The sequence below is a fragment of the Gallinula chloropus genome (assembly GCF_964237585.1).
Source record: "Gallinula chloropus genome assembly, chromosome: 2".
NCBI classification, from domain to species: domain Eukaryota; kingdom Metazoa; phylum Chordata; class Aves; order Gruiformes; family Rallidae; genus Gallinula; species Gallinula chloropus.
The window spans coordinates 48778495-48796943 of NC_140086.1; the positions used below are offsets into that span (position 1 = coordinate 48778495).

The window sequence follows — 18449 nt, forward strand, 5'->3', positions numbered from 1 at the left end:
GGGTGGGAAAAGAATGCAGTATCATTTTGAAGATGATGGGGGGGGGGTGCCTTCAGGCCTTGTAACACTTCCAGAGGTGACTTATTAGTGTGATGAACACAATCTCAGATACTGTTTAATTATTTCAGCTTCATTTTAATTCACTTTTTAGCATGCTAGGATTAGTATCCTAGAAGTATTACATGTATAAACTAAAACAGAGATGTCTTTTAAGACTATGAGTTTTAGGTTCCTGTTTTAGAAAATCCTATTTATAGTGTTACAGTTCTTACAGTTATGTTCATGATAGCCATTGATGTTATTTAGTTGACAGCTCAGGATATAAGAGACTTCTGAAATACCAGCAGATCTGGGTCTAGTTCTGAATCTCAGAGGCATTGGAAATACCGGGGTTTGAAATCAAACAATTTCATTTGAGTTCTCGAGAAAACCCTAAATGTTGTTCACATCTCATTAAAATTCTAATCTGCTTAGGCCAAAGTTTGCACTATGGCTGAAACCACATTCTTAATTTGCCAGTAGTGTAAAATGAATTTTGAGAAAGGTTAGCAGAAGAAATGTACTTTCTCACTTCACAGCATTGACTTAGCATTTGAGATGGAAAGAACACGTGTCTGAAAGACCTTTGAAACAGTATTATTTACATGGATTTTTCAACTACTACGAGTATGTGCACCAATTCTGAAAATTAAGTATATTTCCCTTGGCCCAATGAATAACATTTTTATCTAAATGTGAGGATCTCTGTTGTTACACAAATGTTATTTATGGCAGAATTGCAGGATTTCATTGTTTATAATAAGCAAATCTGATATTTTATAAACACAGAGTATTTTTGTCTCCTCTGATGTATTTTAATTACTCCATTGGTGATTCTTGAGTTTAACCAGTTTGTTTTAAGTCAGAGAAGGAATGTGCAGAGTTTACCAAAAGAAATACATGCTTTGACCATTGCTTGTAAGTGATCTCGTGTAATCTGAGTAAACTGTTTATATAACATCAATTATTTATCCTGCTGCTAGGAACCTACGTGATGACTGTTACTGCCATCGATGCTGATGATCCCAATGCGCAGAACGGGATGCTGAGATACAGAATCTTGTCACAGGCCCCAAGCAGTCCCTCTCCAAATATGTTCACCATCAACAACGAGACCGGTGACATTATCACTGTAGCAGCTGGGCTTGACAGAGAGGTACAGCAGATCCTAATCCCGTAGGCTGGGTTGTTCTTAATATTGTAAAAATCAACATTTTTTGCTAGTAACTTATAAATACTTCTCCCCCTTTCCAGTCTGAACTTTCTGCTTGGAAAAGGTGAAATTATCACAGGAGTAAGAATTGGACCCACGCTTTCTGTGCATGTAGTCACTCTTGGTTCCATGGGGTTGTGGAAGGGATCTTGTCTTAAAAGCCTGTTTGTTTTTAAGGAACAGGTGCATACTAAAGCAGAGCAGTGCAGATAAGAACCTCTGGTGCTTGGTCTCAGTGGTGAGGTGGGAGGTGTTCCTCAGCTCCAGCCTTTTCCTCTTGCTGAGCTCCGTAGGCAAAGAGTAAATGGAAAGTGGAATTACCTGTATGTTTTATTTATTTTGGAAGCTCCAGGAGAGCTTCTGTTACTCGGTCTGTCCTCTTCCTTGCTCTTCACAGAGAGGTGGTAAATATTTGAGATCTTCTGGATGCTGTGTTCCCAGATGTGCAGTATTTCTCCGATGCAAATTTTTCTTATCAAAATAAACCAGGATAAATACTACTGATGTTACAAGTTTCAAAGCACGCTTCTAAGAAAGAAACCACTCTGTATTGGAAACTACATAGATAGAGATTTGTATCAAGGCCTGGACACACGTTCAAAACCTTTTTTTTAAATTAAAAAAAAATCAATTAATTCAGAGAATCACAGACTGGTTTGGGTTGGAAGGGACCTCAAAGATCATCAAGTTCCAACCCCATTGCCACGGGCTGGGACACCCTCCACTAGTCCGGGTTGCCTAAAGCCCCATCCAGCCTGGCCTTGAACACTGCCAGGGGAGGGGGCAGCCACAGCTTCTCTGAGCAACCTGTGCCAGTGCCTCATCTTCCTCACAGTAAAGAGCTTCTTCCTAATAGCTGGTCTCAGTCTACTCTATTTTAGTCTAAATCCATTACCCCTTGTCCTATCACTGCATTCCTTGATAAACAGTCCTTCTCTAGCTTTCCTGTAGGCCCCCTCTCAGGTACTAGAAGACTACAGTAAGATCTTCCCAGGGCCTTCGCTTCCCCAGGCATAACAAGTCTGGAGGTGAGACTGGTGAATAATTCCCCAGGTCTTCCTTTTTTCCCTTTTTTAAAATGGGGGTAATGTTTCCCCTTTCCAGTCAGTAGGAACTTCACCAGACTGACAGGACTTTGCAAATACGATTGAGATTGTCTTAGCCACTTAATCCGCCAGTACCCTCAGGACCCTTGGATGCATTTCTCAGGTCCCATGGACTTGTGCGCTCTCAGGTTCCTTAGATACTCTCAAACCTGATCTTCCCCTGTAGTGGGTGGTTCTTCATTCTCCCAGTCCCTAGCTTTGCCTTCTGTGTCCTCAGCAGTGTGGCTAGAGCCCTTTCCAGTTAAGACTGAGGCATAAATATCACTGAGTACCTCAGCCTTCTCTATACCTCAGGTAACCAGGTCTCCAGTTACAATCCCAGGAAGATCCATATTTTCCCTAGTCTTCCTTTTATCACTGACATCCTTTTATCACTGACATACTTACAGAAGCTTATCTTGTTGCCCTTGATGTCCTGAGCCAGATTTAATTCTGTCAGGGCTTTAGCTTTCCTAACCTGCTCCCTGGCTTCTCAGACAGTTTCTGTGTATTCCTCTTAGGCTGCCTGCCCTTGCTTCCAGCCTCTGCAAGCTTCCTTTCTGTTTTTTGAATTTGCCCATGAGCTACTTGTTCAATGCAGACCTCCAAGCATTTTTTCCTGACTATTTGTTCGGATGCATTGCTCCTGTGCTTGGAAGAGGTTATCCTTGAATACTAGCCAGCTGTCTTGAGCCCCTCCAGGGCTTTGTCCCATGGTAGTCTACCAAGAAGATCCCTGAAAAGGCCGAAGTCTGCTCTCTAGAAGTCCAGGGACCATGAAGATCTTGAGCTCCACCATTTCATGGTCACTGCAGACAAGGCTGCCTTTGAGCTTCACATTCCCTACTAACCTGTTCTTGTTGGTGAAAACAAGGTCCAGCATGGCACCTCTCCTCCTTGGCTCCTCTACTTAATTGAATAAAGAAGTTATCATCAGTCCATTCCAGAAAACTCCTGGATTGCTTGCAGCCTTTTCTGGTAACACCGCTGTGTTTTCCCTCCGACAGATAATTGGTGTGGTTGAAGTCATCCCCCAGTCAGGCCAGGGCTTGTGAATGGGAAGCTGATGCTGTCTGCCTGTTGAGGCCTCATCCACTTGGTCTCTGTCATCAGGTGGCCTGTAGCAAACTCCCACTATAGCGTCCCCTGTCATCCATTCCCAGGTGGAGCTTTGTGCACTCCAGCTGGTCACTGACACACAGGAGCAGTCTTTCTAGTCTCCCCTGCTTGTCCTTCCTAAAGAGCCTTGTATCCTTCCATTCTGACGCTGCAGTCTTAGGAGCAGTCCCACCATGTCTCTGTGGTGCTGGTGAGATCACAGCCCTGCAGGCACGTGCCTGTCTCAAATTCCCTGTGCTGTGTGCATTTGCATAGTGGCGTTTCAGTTGGGGCCCCCTGCAGCTGACTCACCATTACTGTGTGTGCTCCTCTGACCTAAGATCTTTCTCCCAGCTCTGGGCATCTATTGCTGGCACTGTCATCAAACTGGTGGGAGTTGGATGGATTGAGGTTCTCAACTTGAGTTTCAAGTCTTTTTTGCCAGCTTGGCAAGCCTGCTGTGTGGGCATTCCCTGGTACATGTTGGGCAAATCCCAGTCTGTCTAGACAGTTCTTCATCATGCCCACTGCCGGAGAAGGTGGGTGCCAGATCCTCTGTTCTGGTTCACCCATTTGTGAAGTGGGAATAAAAATACTTCCCTCCAAACACCAGATCTGTCGCATGGACTAACTGTGCTTTTGAACCACTTGAAAACTTTAGAAGAGATAAACATTATTTTATAAACAAGCTATAAAATCCAAACAAATCTTACTTCAACACATCCTGTTTCAGCTTCTGTTTTACTAACCTCATTTTAGCTCATTAAATCTGAAGGTGTTTTTTAAGCTGAATTCGCTGCTCAGCTTTTAGCTGTTTGCTTATACTTATTTAAAATGGAGAACAAAAATACTTTCTGATGCTCTGGGTTGGCTATTAATGTTCTGATGCATTTCAGTTTGAAAGAGGCAAACAGAAGATTTGAAAAGCTAAACAAACTGCTAGATACTGCAATTAATTTTTAAAGTTTTATTAACATTCATTCTATTTAAGTTGGTTTTGGAGAGGATGGATTTGAGGAAAGTAAACCCCTGAACTTCAGAGTATTGCCCTGTTAAATCAAAAGAATGATGGGCAGTTTTGCCCTTGTTTGTAAAACCCCCTCGTCATCTTTGACAGGTGAACTTTGGGAAGGACATAGTGATAACTCTTGAGTTTTGTTACTTAGTGACTAGCTGTATCAGTGATTTAACTTGGAAGAAACCAGCTGTCTGGAGTTTAGACCCTTGCATTAACAGTTGGAAAAGCCTTGTCATTTGCCATCAGTTTTCCTGATGGATTGCTGTACTGACAGCCAGATGAGTATTTATAAACATTTATTGCACATGTTGAATATTAATAATTAATGTTAAAGCATTTAAATATTAAAATAGGACTAATATGAGATAAAATGGTTTCCTTCACAAGCCATTGCTCTGCTTCCTTCATTTCCTGAGTCATTTCATGGAACTCAATTAAATTAAAATGACCAGGATTCTAGAAAGCCAGATCTGATTTGAGCAGGTCTTCTGGCAGTGGGCATGGGAGTGAGTGCCTTGTTGCACAGGTTTCCTTCTTGTCCAGGAACTTTAGCTGCACTACCCGCTTCTGCTGTTCTGCCCTTTTCTCCAGGTCCTGGCTCTCTAATTGAGCTCATAAGACTTTAAATTCACAAAATTTTAAATTCTTAAATTCTGTGACCCATTGTTTATGGGAGGATAGATAATTTTTTATGCATTAAAAAAAAAAAGTGGTTCCTCTAATAGCATTATCCATCTGCTAGTATTTTAGGTTAACATGCATACGAGGAGAGTTGCTTAGGTAGGGGACTCAGCTAAAAGCAAAAGAAATTGTTCACTTGCTATCACAAAAAATGCTCTTTCATGAGATCCAGCTGTTCTTACTTATTGTGCTATTGCTGTGGAATTCACTCCAGCATTAAAACATCTGCCTTAGTGCTGGAGGTGCCGAAGAAGTCAGGCAGCGTACTTAAATTTACACCCTGACATTCCTGCCTCACATGAGGTTAATTCAGTGAAGTGCTCTTTTATTTGGTCTGTGTTGAAGTGGAAAGATGTGACCTGATGAGGTCTGCGTTCTTTCTTGAAGCTGCCAGTTCGTTTTCGGATGCGTTGCTGCAGAGTCTCCGTGCAGGCTGCTGACACACGCTCCATGGCTCATTCCTGGCTGCTTCTCAACCCGCAGTAAAAAGAGGAGAGTCACATCCCCCAAGTTCCCCATTCTTGGAAAGTTGTGTGCTTGTCATTTTGGAAACTTCATTCCCAGCAGTTGATCTTCTGGATGCGAGTGCTGGGAAAGGAGAAGAACAAATAAACAAATAAAACCACGTATACGCTGTCTTTTGGGGCACTTTTTGGGGCAGTTCCTATCATGCTGCTTCTGTTGGAATTAAATAAGAATATTGTACAGAAGTTGAGTCTCCCTGTAATAATAACAGAGTTTCCTTAATGAAATTTGCTTCTTGGGATCAATGTGTTAAGACCCAGATGAATCAAAAGCACCTGCTGTTTCAATAACGTAGAATCATCTGGCTGCAAGATTTGCTTCAATACGGCTGTAGTTTTTATTGCTTCACAATAAGTTGTTGGGTTTTTTTTTCCCTGGATGAAAGTTGTGAAAGTATTTCTTTCATTCCCTTGTGCCTCTCTCGTTGGTTGTCATGAAGGAAACCTTTACGGTGTTTATTTAAGCCTTTTGAAGGTCACTTTGCAAGTATATTTTCCAAGCCAGAATTCGTATATGTATTTATGAATTATTAAACATAGATGTTGTATTTCTTGATAAATTACTGGTCTTTTTAAAGATCCATATATAGTAATACCCAATTAGAGTGTGTTGTAAGGGTGGTTTTGTGAAAGAGGAGGTGAGCATCTCATACAGCTTTATTTTTAAAACTTTTTTTTATTCCATGGCTCATACTTGCTGCTTGGAAGTGTGCATAACCATTAAATCTCTAACGTCTGCTGTAGTGTCTGGCCAAAGTTTGAAAGAAAGTTTGACATCATCAGGGCAGTTGTCCTTGCCCCTTTTTTTTATTAATATCCATACTTCCTTTTTATAAACTGTTCCCATGAGAAGTCATCTGTCATACACCCCAGTTGTTCAGTTGTGGGAGAAAATAAGATACCTAGTGGGGAAAAAAGTATGCTTTTTTTTTAAGTACTTCTATTTTGCCAGAAGGATTTTGCCAGTATTAGTAAACTGTTCATGAAAGTGTTATTTCAAAGTAATAGCAACTCCTTATGTTTGTGCATAAGAAAGAATGGAATGACAACACCTAGCTCTTTTCGAGCTGGGAAACTGAACTGGGAAATGAAGCAGCATGCACAATATTTGCATTATGCAGTAGAAACTGTGAGATAAAATCAACTTCACAGCAACTCCACTCAAAAAGCAGCCTTCTTGCTTTTTTTGTTTTTTAAATGCAGCCTCATCAACTTTGTTTTAAACAGCTAACCAGTTTGAGGTCAGGTCTCCGTGGAGCATTTCTTGTGCATGAGGGAGGCCTGGCCCCACTCCAGCCAGGGAAGGGGGGGGAGGCAGCAGCAGCCATCTTCAGCCGGGGTGTTTAACATTTATGGAAATGGCCCGTGTGGCTGCTCCCTCCCCCTTTCTCCCAGTGCCCATACTCGTCTCTGTTAGCCTTGACATCTTCAGTTTCCATAGCAATTGCGAGAAGTTGCAGCAGCGGTTTAATCCTTGGGCTCGGCTGAAACGAAACCTTGGCAGTTGCGGCCGTTTGGCCAACAAACCTACCTTGGCTCAGTTCTCTTAACCGCTTTTGAGGACTTGCCCTGTTTGAGGATAAACTGCACTCTGGTTGTTGGGGTTTTTTCCCCATTTAACAAAAGCATTGTTAAGTCTGTGCTACCAGCATTAACTGTATAAAGTGGTTTTGATTTTGAGAGTAGAAAACAGGCAGTGTGTCCTCATCTCAGTAATACTTGAGGAAACCCGAGCAGTAGTTCAGTATAGTGAGATGCAACGTGGTGCTGTATTCCTGCAGCACAAACTTTGCTCCTGTCATTTCGGGTGATGCTAACTAGAATAAACAGTGTGATAGGCTCCATTGCTTTGTGAAGTGCAGTTTCGGAAACACCTGCTGTCCTACAGTAATGTTAGCTTTGTCTAAAACTTATGTTGATGTCATTTTGTGTTTTAGAAAGTACAACAATATACATTAATAATTCAAGCTACGGACATGGAAGGAAACCCAACATATGGTCTTTCAAACACAGCAACTGCTGTCATCACTGTGACAGATGTCAATGACAATCCTCCAGAGTTCACCGCCATGACGGTAAGTACAGGGCTGGAGCAACTGAAGGATGTGTGTATTTATAACCATTCCACGCTTTCCTCCTTATATTCACAGACGGTAAATATTTATTACTTATTAAACAGCATACTGGCAGAGGCAGGGTTGACATTCGAGCAGAATATATATCCCTTAGATAACAGTATTCTGCTCAGGCCAACAGGCAAAAGCTGACAAGGGAATCAAACAATCAGTTTTCTGGGTGGCCTGAGGTAAACTTTGTTAGAGAAATCATCAGAGCTCCAGTGGAGAGACACAGGCTCCCTAATGTTGATGAACGTTGACTATGGCATGGCTCTCACATGTTTTTGGCAGATAAGGTAAAAGGTTTTGGGGTGTCTTTTTAATAATTTTTTGCAGTTCTATGGGGAAGTACCGGAGAACAGGGTGGATGTGATCGTGGCGAATCTGACGGTCACGGATAAAGATCAGCCCCACACGCCTGCGTGGAATGCGATGTACCGAATGACCGGAGGAGACCCGACAGGTCGATTCACCATCCTGACCGACCCCAATAGCAACGACGGGCTGGTGACTGTTGTGAAGGTAAGAGGCACTTGCGGTTCAGAGAGTGGTGCAGAGATGGAAGAAGTGGGAGAACACTGAGGAGGAAAAATAGGAACTCCTAGAGCGTTTCCTTGCTTACACTATCAGTATTATTCCAGCTGATCAGTTTTACACATCAGTCTAGGTTGTTGAAAAATTGAGATTTTGAAGCTTTATTTGCCAAAAGATAGGAAATAGTTTGTGAAAAAGCATTTGCTTAGTATTTGTTGCTGGCATAAAGAAGCAACTTCCTACCTCCTGGCCTCCATTAGCAGTCACACTTGTTCTCTATGGGCTTTATGTCAACATGTTCCCATTAAGAACAGATACAGGCAGTCAAGGCACAATCAGTGAGGAAAATGTGATAGGTGGGAGGCTACTTCTACAAGAGGCTTTTAGAGATTGCCTATTTATAAAACCTCACTTAAATACCTTTTATGGAATAACCTGTCTGTCTTCGTTCTCTAGCCAACACAGCCCTGTGTTGAGGGGTGACTTACTTCAAGTGATAATAACAATGTGGTTCTATAATTAAACCTGCCAGGAAGTAGCCACCTTTCCTCATGGCCTTCTGATAAGTGTCTCATCTCTGATTTGCCCTGTTCTGCTTTTGGGTGATCTACTTATGAAGTCAAGTGTGAGATGCCAGTGTTCTCTTTTGGAAATTAATACATGAACTCCCCCATCACTCCCCACCCCCCATGTTGGTTTGGGTTTTTTTAATCTTCTCAGTATCTAGGTGAGAAAAAGATAGAATTTTTGTACAGCTATAGTGGTAATTCACACCAGGGTTTTTTTTAAGAACCTGTTTCTGTTTTATAACTGCACTTCCGCAGAGGTACCAATTGTTACATTGCAGTTTTTCAGCAAGAATTATGTGTGTGTCTGCTTTGTAATTGTGCACATAAGCATCTTTTTCACATCTAGGAATGATACCAAACTAGAAACATCTGGAAAAGTTAGTTTTAAAAAACACACAGATTAAACTAAAGTATTAAAAAGAGAAGCAAGTGTAAGATTCCAGATCTCTAACCGGTTTGATAGAGCTTTGCTCGCTTAGAAATTTACTTTTAAAAAACTCTATCCCCTCCTCTGACAGAGTATCTTAGTGCTTTGCACTGATTGGGTTTCACAACAGAGTAGCAGCATGTGGGAGCCTCACTGGAAAAGGAACGTTTACCTACAAATGCAGGGGAAGGATTGGTCTGTTCAGAAGGGGCCAGCTGTTGTGTCTGAAACCAGCATTTCTTACACAGTGTAGGAAAATCTGCCTGAGGTGGTAAATGGCAGCTTTGCTGCCTGGCCAGCAGCATTCCTTAAAGCACCCAGACATGGGAAGAGTTGGAAGCCTGCCTACAGCGCACTGCATGGCAGTGCAATGAGTTGATCTGTCAACCTGTAGACTGTACTGTCTCTTGTCACTGACTTCATATTGTCATACTGTCACATGCCAACTACCCTTGTAAAGTAGTGAGCCCCTTCAAGTCTTGAGTCAGTGTGAGTAGTACAGTGCCTCATACGAAGACAGAGCAGATCGTGGGGAATGTCTCACCCACGCGGAACATGACAGAGGAACTCTAGCCTCAAGCTGGTTTTACTCCTCTTTAAATTGAACTTGTGGCTCAGTGAGGAAGTCCTCAAATGGAAGGTTGCCTGGACCATGAAGATGGGAGCTGTAGGCATACCTGCAGTGGGGATTAGCTGGGATTACAAAGAGTCTTTTAATAAAATACTAAGGGCATGGGAATCTCTGGGGCTAAGTATCATCATGATTTTGTTTGAAGGAAAATTTCGTTCACCTAACAGCGAGAGGCAGTTACATTCAGCTCCCCAGTAGAGCTCCTCAGGAGGTACATCTGGTCATGTGAGCGCCTGGCACAAAGATGGGAGTTTCTACATCACTTTCTGATGAAACTACTTGTTTCTTCAGTTACTGCTAATGGCAGTATCAGAGTAAATTAAATCCAAAATGACAAGGTTTTCTGGATGCTCTGACATAAGAACTGCTGCTGCTAAGCAAAACCCCAGCCTGTTTTCATGTTGAGGTGTTACATTGGGTTCTCTTCAGGCTCCGTGCTCATTTTTGAGAAAAGCCATACAAGTAGTGTTTAAAAATGTGTATTAAAGTAAAAATGCTATTGTGTGTCCGTTGCTATTGTGAGTAAATTTTAACACTTTCTGATCTTCACTTTTTCCAGCCTATTGACTTTGAGACCAACAGGATGTTTGTACTCACTGTAGCTGCAGAAAATCAAGTGCCTTTGGCTAAAGGGATTCAGCATCCTCCTCAGTCAACAGCAACTGTCTCCATTACAGTCATTGATGTGAATGAGAGCCCGTATTTTGTTCCAAACCCTAAGCTTGTACGTCAAGAAGAAGGGCTGCTTGCTGGCAGCATATTGACAACTTTCACTGCCCAGGACCCCGATCGTTACATGCAGCAAACCTCTCTAAGGTCTGTATAAACCTTTTGCAGTTATTTAACAATTGAAATGCAGTATCTGTGTTACAGAGTGAGTGGGGAGCAAAGAGACTGCTAATGGAATGACTGCATTTACCATAGCTGACAGCTATACCAGTACTTAGTGTAGCTTTTGTGCAGTGCTCTAAAGGAATTTTTTGGCTGTGACCAAGAAAGTGACCTGACCAAATCTGTAAACTGGGTTGTCTTGTAATGCTAAGTCCCATGTTACATAGAGATAGAGTGAAGCTATTGGCCTGTGTGAAACTGTATGTGGCATCCCTAACAAATTGAGTCAGAGCAGACACAAGCTTGTCTAAACTAAGATAATTTGCAATTTAAAATAACCAGTAATTTTGATACCTCACCAAAACCACGTCAGATCATTGACCAAATCTTAAGGATTTTCTTCTCATTTGTTATCCAACAATGCAAAGAGCTGTGGTTGTGCATCTGTGAACTCTTGTACTGGTATCTATGATCATAATTTGCCTAATGTCTAAAACTGTGCTCGATGAGGAACGTGAAGAGGATAAAACGTGGAAAACTTAAAGCATGTTTCACATATTTCATTGAAAACAGACTTAGTGACTCGCAAGGCTAAGGCACAGCAACTACCCTTGGGCCAGAACTCAGGTTCCTAGCTGAGCCAACTAAACAATTTCTAGCTCATGTAGAGGAAACTCCAGAACTTACTTTCTGTCTTTCCTTCCAGAATGAAGGTTGTGAAAATCTTACTCTTACTTTTGGTTGACTGTGGCTGATACTTAGCCTGTTTCTATATATAACCATTGTAGACACAATAGCATGAGGACTTCAGGATGTAGGCATTTTTAATGACCTAGAATAGCTTGCACTTGATTAATGTCAAAGGGCAAGTTTAGCAGATAGAAAGATGGTTTTGAAAGACACACCTCTTACAAATTAAGATGAGAAGCGTGCAGTAAAACCAGGGCCTCTGAAAATTTTAGTGATATTAGAAGCACTAATGTAATGCCAGCTAGTGCTTTAACACTCTATGTATTGTTGCCTCTCTCCTGCTCTCAGTGCCCTCATAAGGTAAAAATACGAACAGTTCTGTAGGTATAGAACAAGCAAGAGGGATCCTTAATGTAATATTTTAATTAAATCTGAATACAATAGTTACATAATTTATTGTAATTGTATGATTTGCTGTAGTTATATGATAAATATCATACCAGGGCACCTAAAACAATCTAAATTTTTTCATACACGTTTTTAAGATTTGTTAGTAACAAGCCTTAATAAATGGAAATTTGTGAAATAATCTCTCCATGGTTGTGTTCAAATACTAATACTGTCTTTGTTGTCAGTATTTATGTTGGCAGATAAATAACACATTTTTTGCAATTAACTACACAGGTACTCAAAACTTTCAGATCCTGCAAACTGGCTGAAAATTGACCCTGTTAGTGGACAAATAACTACTACAGCTGTTTTGGACAGAGAATCAATATATGTGCAAAACAATATGTATAATGCAACGTTTCTTGCTTCTGATAATGGTATGTATCAACAGTGTATTTGTTTACAAAAAGCTTTCTTCTGTGTGGTTGAATGGCATTCAGTTTTACCAGGGCAGAAAACAAGATCTGCTTCAAATACATCCAGCTGGAATTCTGTATTGGTATCAGACTTTGTGTATTTCTCAGGTTCTTGGGAAATGGGCTGAAAAATAGTTCTTGAGTTTGGAGAAAGGCAGTGGCTTAGTTACATTACTCAATTTTGCAGAAAACTGAAGAAGCCTGCAGAGGTGTGCAGTAGGCTGAGTGAATGCACAGCACGAGTGGACTTTGTGGGGAATAACACACTGGGAGAGGGATATTGTGTTTTTCCACGTTCTGGCTACATCAATGCAGAGGGAAAAGCGGGTTTTTTTCATTGTCAGCTTAATAATGAAGGTCTCTGCTCAAAAATTAGTCCTTCAATTTTGGCTGGAATGCTGTCCTACTCTTAGCTGATACCCGGAAGATGGGCAGATATAGTTCAGAACGTTCTCAGATTAGGGGGAAAACAGAAACACTGTGGCTGTTTACCTTGGAGAGAAGAGAAATGGTAAAATTTGGTGACCTAATACATTATAACAAAGCTAGATCAGCTATTTCTATCCTTTTGGCTCTGTTCTGGAGAGCAAAATTAAATGGAACTAGAAGATTATGGGAGGGAGTAGAATGAGAACCAGTGCTAATTACACTGAGAAATTCAGTGCCACATGTTAACTTAAATGTGTGACTTTAGCAAGGTTTAGGGAAGCATCACACATTCAATACGGATAGCAAGAGTGTCTAGAAGTAGTATGGTGAAAGTCAGTATTACACAGACTTTGAATAGCACAGTTGTGGTAAAGGACAATCATAATTCTTCAGAGTTAGGAAATAATTTCTTCAGGGGATAAAGTATCCAAATCTTGCACCTTTTTCTCTGAAGCATTTGATGTGGACTGTCTCTGGGGAGGAGCTGGCTTACCCGGTCAGTAAAGTAGCTGAGTTCCTGATGTGTGGATCTGCAGGTATTTGATGAATTTTTCTGAGTACTGCAGTTTTTCTGGGGGGCAGAGTACGTAAGAATTTGTGTGGAAGCAGGAGCTGTAAAAGCATCAGATTGGCTTTGTGAAGGTGGAATCCTGAAAAAGGTGAACATGTGTCCATGGTTCTCAAAGGTGGTGTTGTAGCTTCATTTAAGTGACTTCCCAATTGGAAACAGGGTTAATAATATTTTCTTTCTTTTAAGGAATACCCCCAATGAGCGGAACTGGCACGCTTCAGATACACCTGCTGGACATCAATGATAATGCCCCCCAAGTGAATCCAAAAGAAGCCACGACTTGTGAAACACTGCAGCCTAACGCTATTAACATCACTGCTGTAGACCCTGACATAGATCCAAATGCAGGCCCATTTGCCTTTGAGCTGCCTGACATGCCTGCTAGTATTAAGAGGAATTGGACCATTGTTCGAATCAGTGGTAATTAACATTACAGAAATCTTAAAAATTTTAAAGAAACTGTTGCATATGCTTTTGTGTTACCTTACTGTGCAATGTCCATGAGTTTGGCTAATATGAATAGGAAAGCATCTTAACCTAAGTTCCCCAAAGAACAAGAAATTTTAAGAAAGATGTTCACAGTAATAAAGAAGTTTGTTATCCTGAGTGTCGTGTAGTGGGTAGAACAGTAAGTTAATGCAGACCTCAAAGATGAGTCGATGAGTCATTTTTCCCCAATACTATTTTAAACCCACACGAGTAGTTCATTAGTTCTAACAAGTGCTTTATTTTCACACACAGGTGATCATGCCCAGCTCTCCTTAAGGATCAGGTTCCTAGAGGCTGGCATCTACGATGTGCCCATAGTAATTACAGATTCTGGAAATCCACATGCATCTAGCACTTCAGTGCTGAAAGTGAAAGTTTGCCAGTGTGACATAAATGGAGACTGCACGGATGTGGACAGGATCGTTGGCGCAGGGCTGGGCACTGGTGCCATCATTGCAATTCTGCTTTGTATCATCATCTTGCTCAGTGAGTAGATACGTTTCTTAATCTTTGTCTTTATTTTTGTGCAAGTACCATCTTAGGTTTCAGTCCCAGAGGCAAGGGAGTGACTTAAAGACTCAAGTGCCAGAATTGCTGCTGCATAGTTTAGTGTCTTGGACAAGTATGAAAACTTCCCAATGGTAAAGGACTAAGAGTCTGTAGGATCATAACTAGCACTTGCATGGCAGTCAGGCTCCACAGTGGGTTTCAGAAAGAGGTTTTCCATCTGTGCCCATGGGCACTTGCTGTGTGAGATCCGAGTGACCAGGTTGAAGATGTGATTAGCTGCCAGACATCTAGTCTGTCTCCTGCTGCTAGTACTCTGTGGTTTACCGCTACCCACAATGGGTAACAGTGCCTTTAAGGAGCGCTCTTGTGTTACTACTATTGTGCTTCAGATTAATGTAAGTAGGCTGTTTGATGATTTTGGAAAGTAATACATCACAGCCCTTCATATAAGGCCCGACAAGCAGGCAGCCATGCAGGAACAGAGATGTGTGTGTTTGTTTAAGTACTACATAAAGCTGTGCTAGTATTTCATTTTTGTGTCAAGTGCATTCAGTAAGGGAAATGACTAAGCATCATGACTAAGTGTCTGTCCAGTGTAGTAAATTAGATGCTAGTTCCTACACATTATGGTTAACTGATTTCTGATCGTGGTGGAACACAAGGAAGGGATTAACCTGTTCAGGGTGTACTACTGCACCACTGCAGCATGTGCAAAACGATGGAAAGGAGTCATTTAAAAAAAAAAATACGTGAAGTATTTGAGCCTGGGAAAGTCCATGGCTCCACACAAGTGCAGTACAATGATTATCCTGATAGAAGATACTCTGAAAACGTTAGGTATTAAATTAACCGAGTCTTAATGAAACCATCATGTCCTTTAAAATATTCTTCATGTATTGATGTTCTAGATACACCAAAAGATGTCCATGAAGGAGGTTGTAATTAGAAACATGCCTATTGTATTAGAAATTTGGTCACATTTATTCTATTTCTCATTAGGTTTTCTTTACAAATGGTACAAAATGAAATTACTGAGTTTAAAGTTTAAAAGTGTATAGCTTTAAATGTCACTGTGTTCTCCTCATCTTGATTCCTCTTGCTTCTAAACATAAGCTTATACAATAAAATGGCATGTTCTCGGGGACTGTTGAACTGTATGCCAAAATGCTGTAAGCTTGGTGATGTGCAAACATCAAAACTACTTCAACTATATGAATTGCTATATATTCGTGGGAACATAGCAGAAAATACAGAAATAATAGAATCTTTTAGAATTTTTGCCACTACTGGAGAGATTCCTTTCTGAATCCAGTGGTTTATGAAACTTGGTCTTCTTTTTGTACAAGTTTATTTTGCAGATGTGGAATGGCTTTGTCACTTCCGACCTTGAGTATGTGATTGATTTCCAAATCAAATTGCTTACAATAGACCGAGCTTAAACAACTCTTGCTTAAGCTGCGTTCTTTAAATTTTGTTTTTATTTAAAAAAACCCAGCACCTCATCCAAAATAGTCAAAGCAACTCTTGGGGGGGGGGGGGTGTTGTTTGTTTGTTTTAAATCTTGATGTTAAATTTGTACAATTTTCTACGGGTGTACTTCTGTAATCAAGATGTGGTTTTGTCTCTTCCCTTTTTGCCATGTAGTTTTAGTTTTAATGTTCGTGGTTTGGATGAAGCGTCGTGATAAAGAACGTCAGGCAAAGCAGCTTTTGATTGATCCAGAAGATGATGTGAGGGACAACATTCTGAAATACGATGAAGAAGGTGGTGGAGAAGAAGATCAGGTGAGGAATGAATAATGGTTTTTACATACAGATTTGTACTTTACTCTGCACTTTATCTGTTTTGTTTCCATTGACACATTATGATAGGTAGTAATTTTTGTATTAAATACTGAAGGCAGTAAGTAATATTTTAAGAATGTGTCATTGTTTTCTTGTGGTGTTTTTTTTGCTGTTCCAGAAATAGTAATTGCTTGCCTTTTGGATGAGATATGTAAAACAAGTATGTTGTCCACTTACAGTCACAGCATTCTGACCAAATTCCAGCTAAGGCTGTTACATTTAAATGAAAATTAACATCCACCCTCATTGCAGTTCTGTAAACATTCTTAACTCCTTGTCTGAGATCCTGTTGTACAGAATCACTGGTGCAGAGTGCCTAATACAGTCTATTCCAAATATGACCCTTTTCTAGTGGTGGGTGAATGCCTTTCTAGATGTAATGTTGGCTATTGACAGATCGGCCACTACTGGGATTTCAGCTTGGAAAGTATTTATGTTTCAAGTAGCTGTCAGGGCACATCTGTGTTTATTCAAATACCTTTCCAGGCAGGTGCCATATGCATTTACTCTCATGTCACCTCTGGTTGAACCACTGCTGATATGTCAGAGGACTAGGAGTGATGTGTATATAAGCTAAGAATAGCTTCTTTCTCCCTCTCTCTCTTTCTATCTCTCCAAGTTAGTGAACTTCCAAGCAGTGTGATGTACTTCCTTCAGAGGAGGTTTACTAAGTGCTTTATGAACATGACAAACAGTAGATATATAAACATTATTAGTGGTAGAAGTAAGTGTAATAATTACAAAGGGAACAGCACATATAATAGAGCCTAAGAAATTTTTCAGTAAAAGCCTTGAAAAACCAAGTGTCATTCTTCCACACATCCCTAGTCACAGTTATCCAGCACTCAAGTTATCTGAAAAGTGTTTCCCTTCCCTGGTACAGACGTTTATAGCTTTGCTCTGCTCATTTGTTTGTTTATCTGAAATTTGTGTTCCCCTTAGTAATTTCCATGCTTCCTGCATTTCCCCAAGTACTGTTCCTACTTCCTGGCTTTTCTGCCTAACTTCCTTTTTAAGCAATTTGCAAAGGAAACTTTCAGTGTATGTAGTTTGGGAAAATTGCTTATGTTAACTAAATGAATGAAAGGCTGTGCTTGGAGGCTGTGTGTGTTCCAGCTGTTTGTACATAGATACCGTACAAGAGTTGCATCCAGCTTGTGCAGCTGTTACTGTGCAGAACAGTTACAGGCTTTAAAAACCCAAAAATCAAGGGAACTCAGTCCTGTGCCTCTGAGAACTAATTTTCCAGTTCACACATCCAGAGGTCTTGTTCACCCACAGATCTCTAGAGGATCTCTTCAGCAATTTTCACGTTGATTTGGTTTTTAATTATTGTCCACACAGCCCTTTGAGCAGAGTCTGTGAGATTCTTGGAGTAGAGCCTATTCATTGGAAAATGGTAGATGATGCTAGAGTGGTGCTGGGAGAGGTTGTGCTGCAGATCAGAAACTTTCAGCGGTGGTGTAACAGTCTACAGTGAGAGGAAAATACTTAATAGTTTAGAAATAGTGCTGAAGTCTCTCCTCTGTCCCTCTTGTACCGTCCTCCTCTCCAGCCTTTGTGAGAGGCTGCAGAGATTAGCAGGGTGTAAACCACCCGTAAATGCAGCCTTTTACCAGCAGTGAATGAGCCCAGTGCTCGCAGTGAAAGGGAAAACTCTCCATGGGTGGAGTAGCAGTAGAGTAGCAAGAAATGTGAAATTGGGATCATTTCCTCACAGAGAGAGCAGAACCAGCAACTAGACACAGAGAGGTTTGAGGGCTTTATTAAAAAAATGAATGATTTTTAGCCACAAAAGCCCCTCTTTCTTTCTTAAAACAAACTTTAAGGTCACTGTTGTAAATTAATTATCTTAGCTGCCAGCCACATGGTTCAGGTACACTGGTCCCTTCCCTGATCTGTTGAGCAGTAGACCATAGTGTCTTGAGGGTCTAAAAAGTCTTCAGGCACTACAAGCATAACAACCATTGCAGGAAAACAAATGGTAGTACAAAGTATGACAAGCTCTTATGACTAACCCCTTCTGTAGCCAGAGTTTTAGACCCCTGTGTAGGCGAAAAAGGGGTCGGTTCTCCCACAGCTCCTAAGTTATGGAATTGTTCTTGTCCGGAATGGCTGAACAGAGCACAAATTTTTCACGTAGGCATTTCATTTTCTGTCTGCAGTGGATGATGGAAATAAGTTCTGTCTTGCTTTTCAGGGAAATTATTTTACTTTATTTTGATACGATGTTTTGTAAAATCTAATTTCTGCCTGTGCTTAACTAGGTGATAATAGTTCCGA

At 40.9% G+C, this 18449-nt stretch overlaps 1 protein-coding gene across 1 annotated transcript in view; it reads left to right on the plus strand.

Annotated features, from left to right (window-relative positions):
• Nucleotides 1-18449, plus strand: part of CDH2 (cadherin 2) — a gene marked incomplete at its 5' end in the record, with an annotated part of 117289 nt that overhangs the window by 83049 nt on the left and 15791 nt on the right. The window contains 8 exons of the mRNA XM_084260396.1: nucleotides 1023-1195; nucleotides 7596-7733; nucleotides 8112-8297; nucleotides 10496-10752; nucleotides 12142-12284; nucleotides 13510-13743; nucleotides 14065-14298; nucleotides 15967-16106. Of these exons, the coding sequence (XP_084116522.1) occupies nucleotides 1023-1195; nucleotides 7596-7733; nucleotides 8112-8297; nucleotides 10496-10752; nucleotides 12142-12284; nucleotides 13510-13743; nucleotides 14065-14298; nucleotides 15967-16106 (1505 nt within the window). The remainder of the gene's footprint in view (nucleotides 1-1022; nucleotides 1196-7595; nucleotides 7734-8111; nucleotides 8298-10495; nucleotides 10753-12141; nucleotides 12285-13509; nucleotides 13744-14064; nucleotides 14299-15966; nucleotides 16107-18449) is intronic.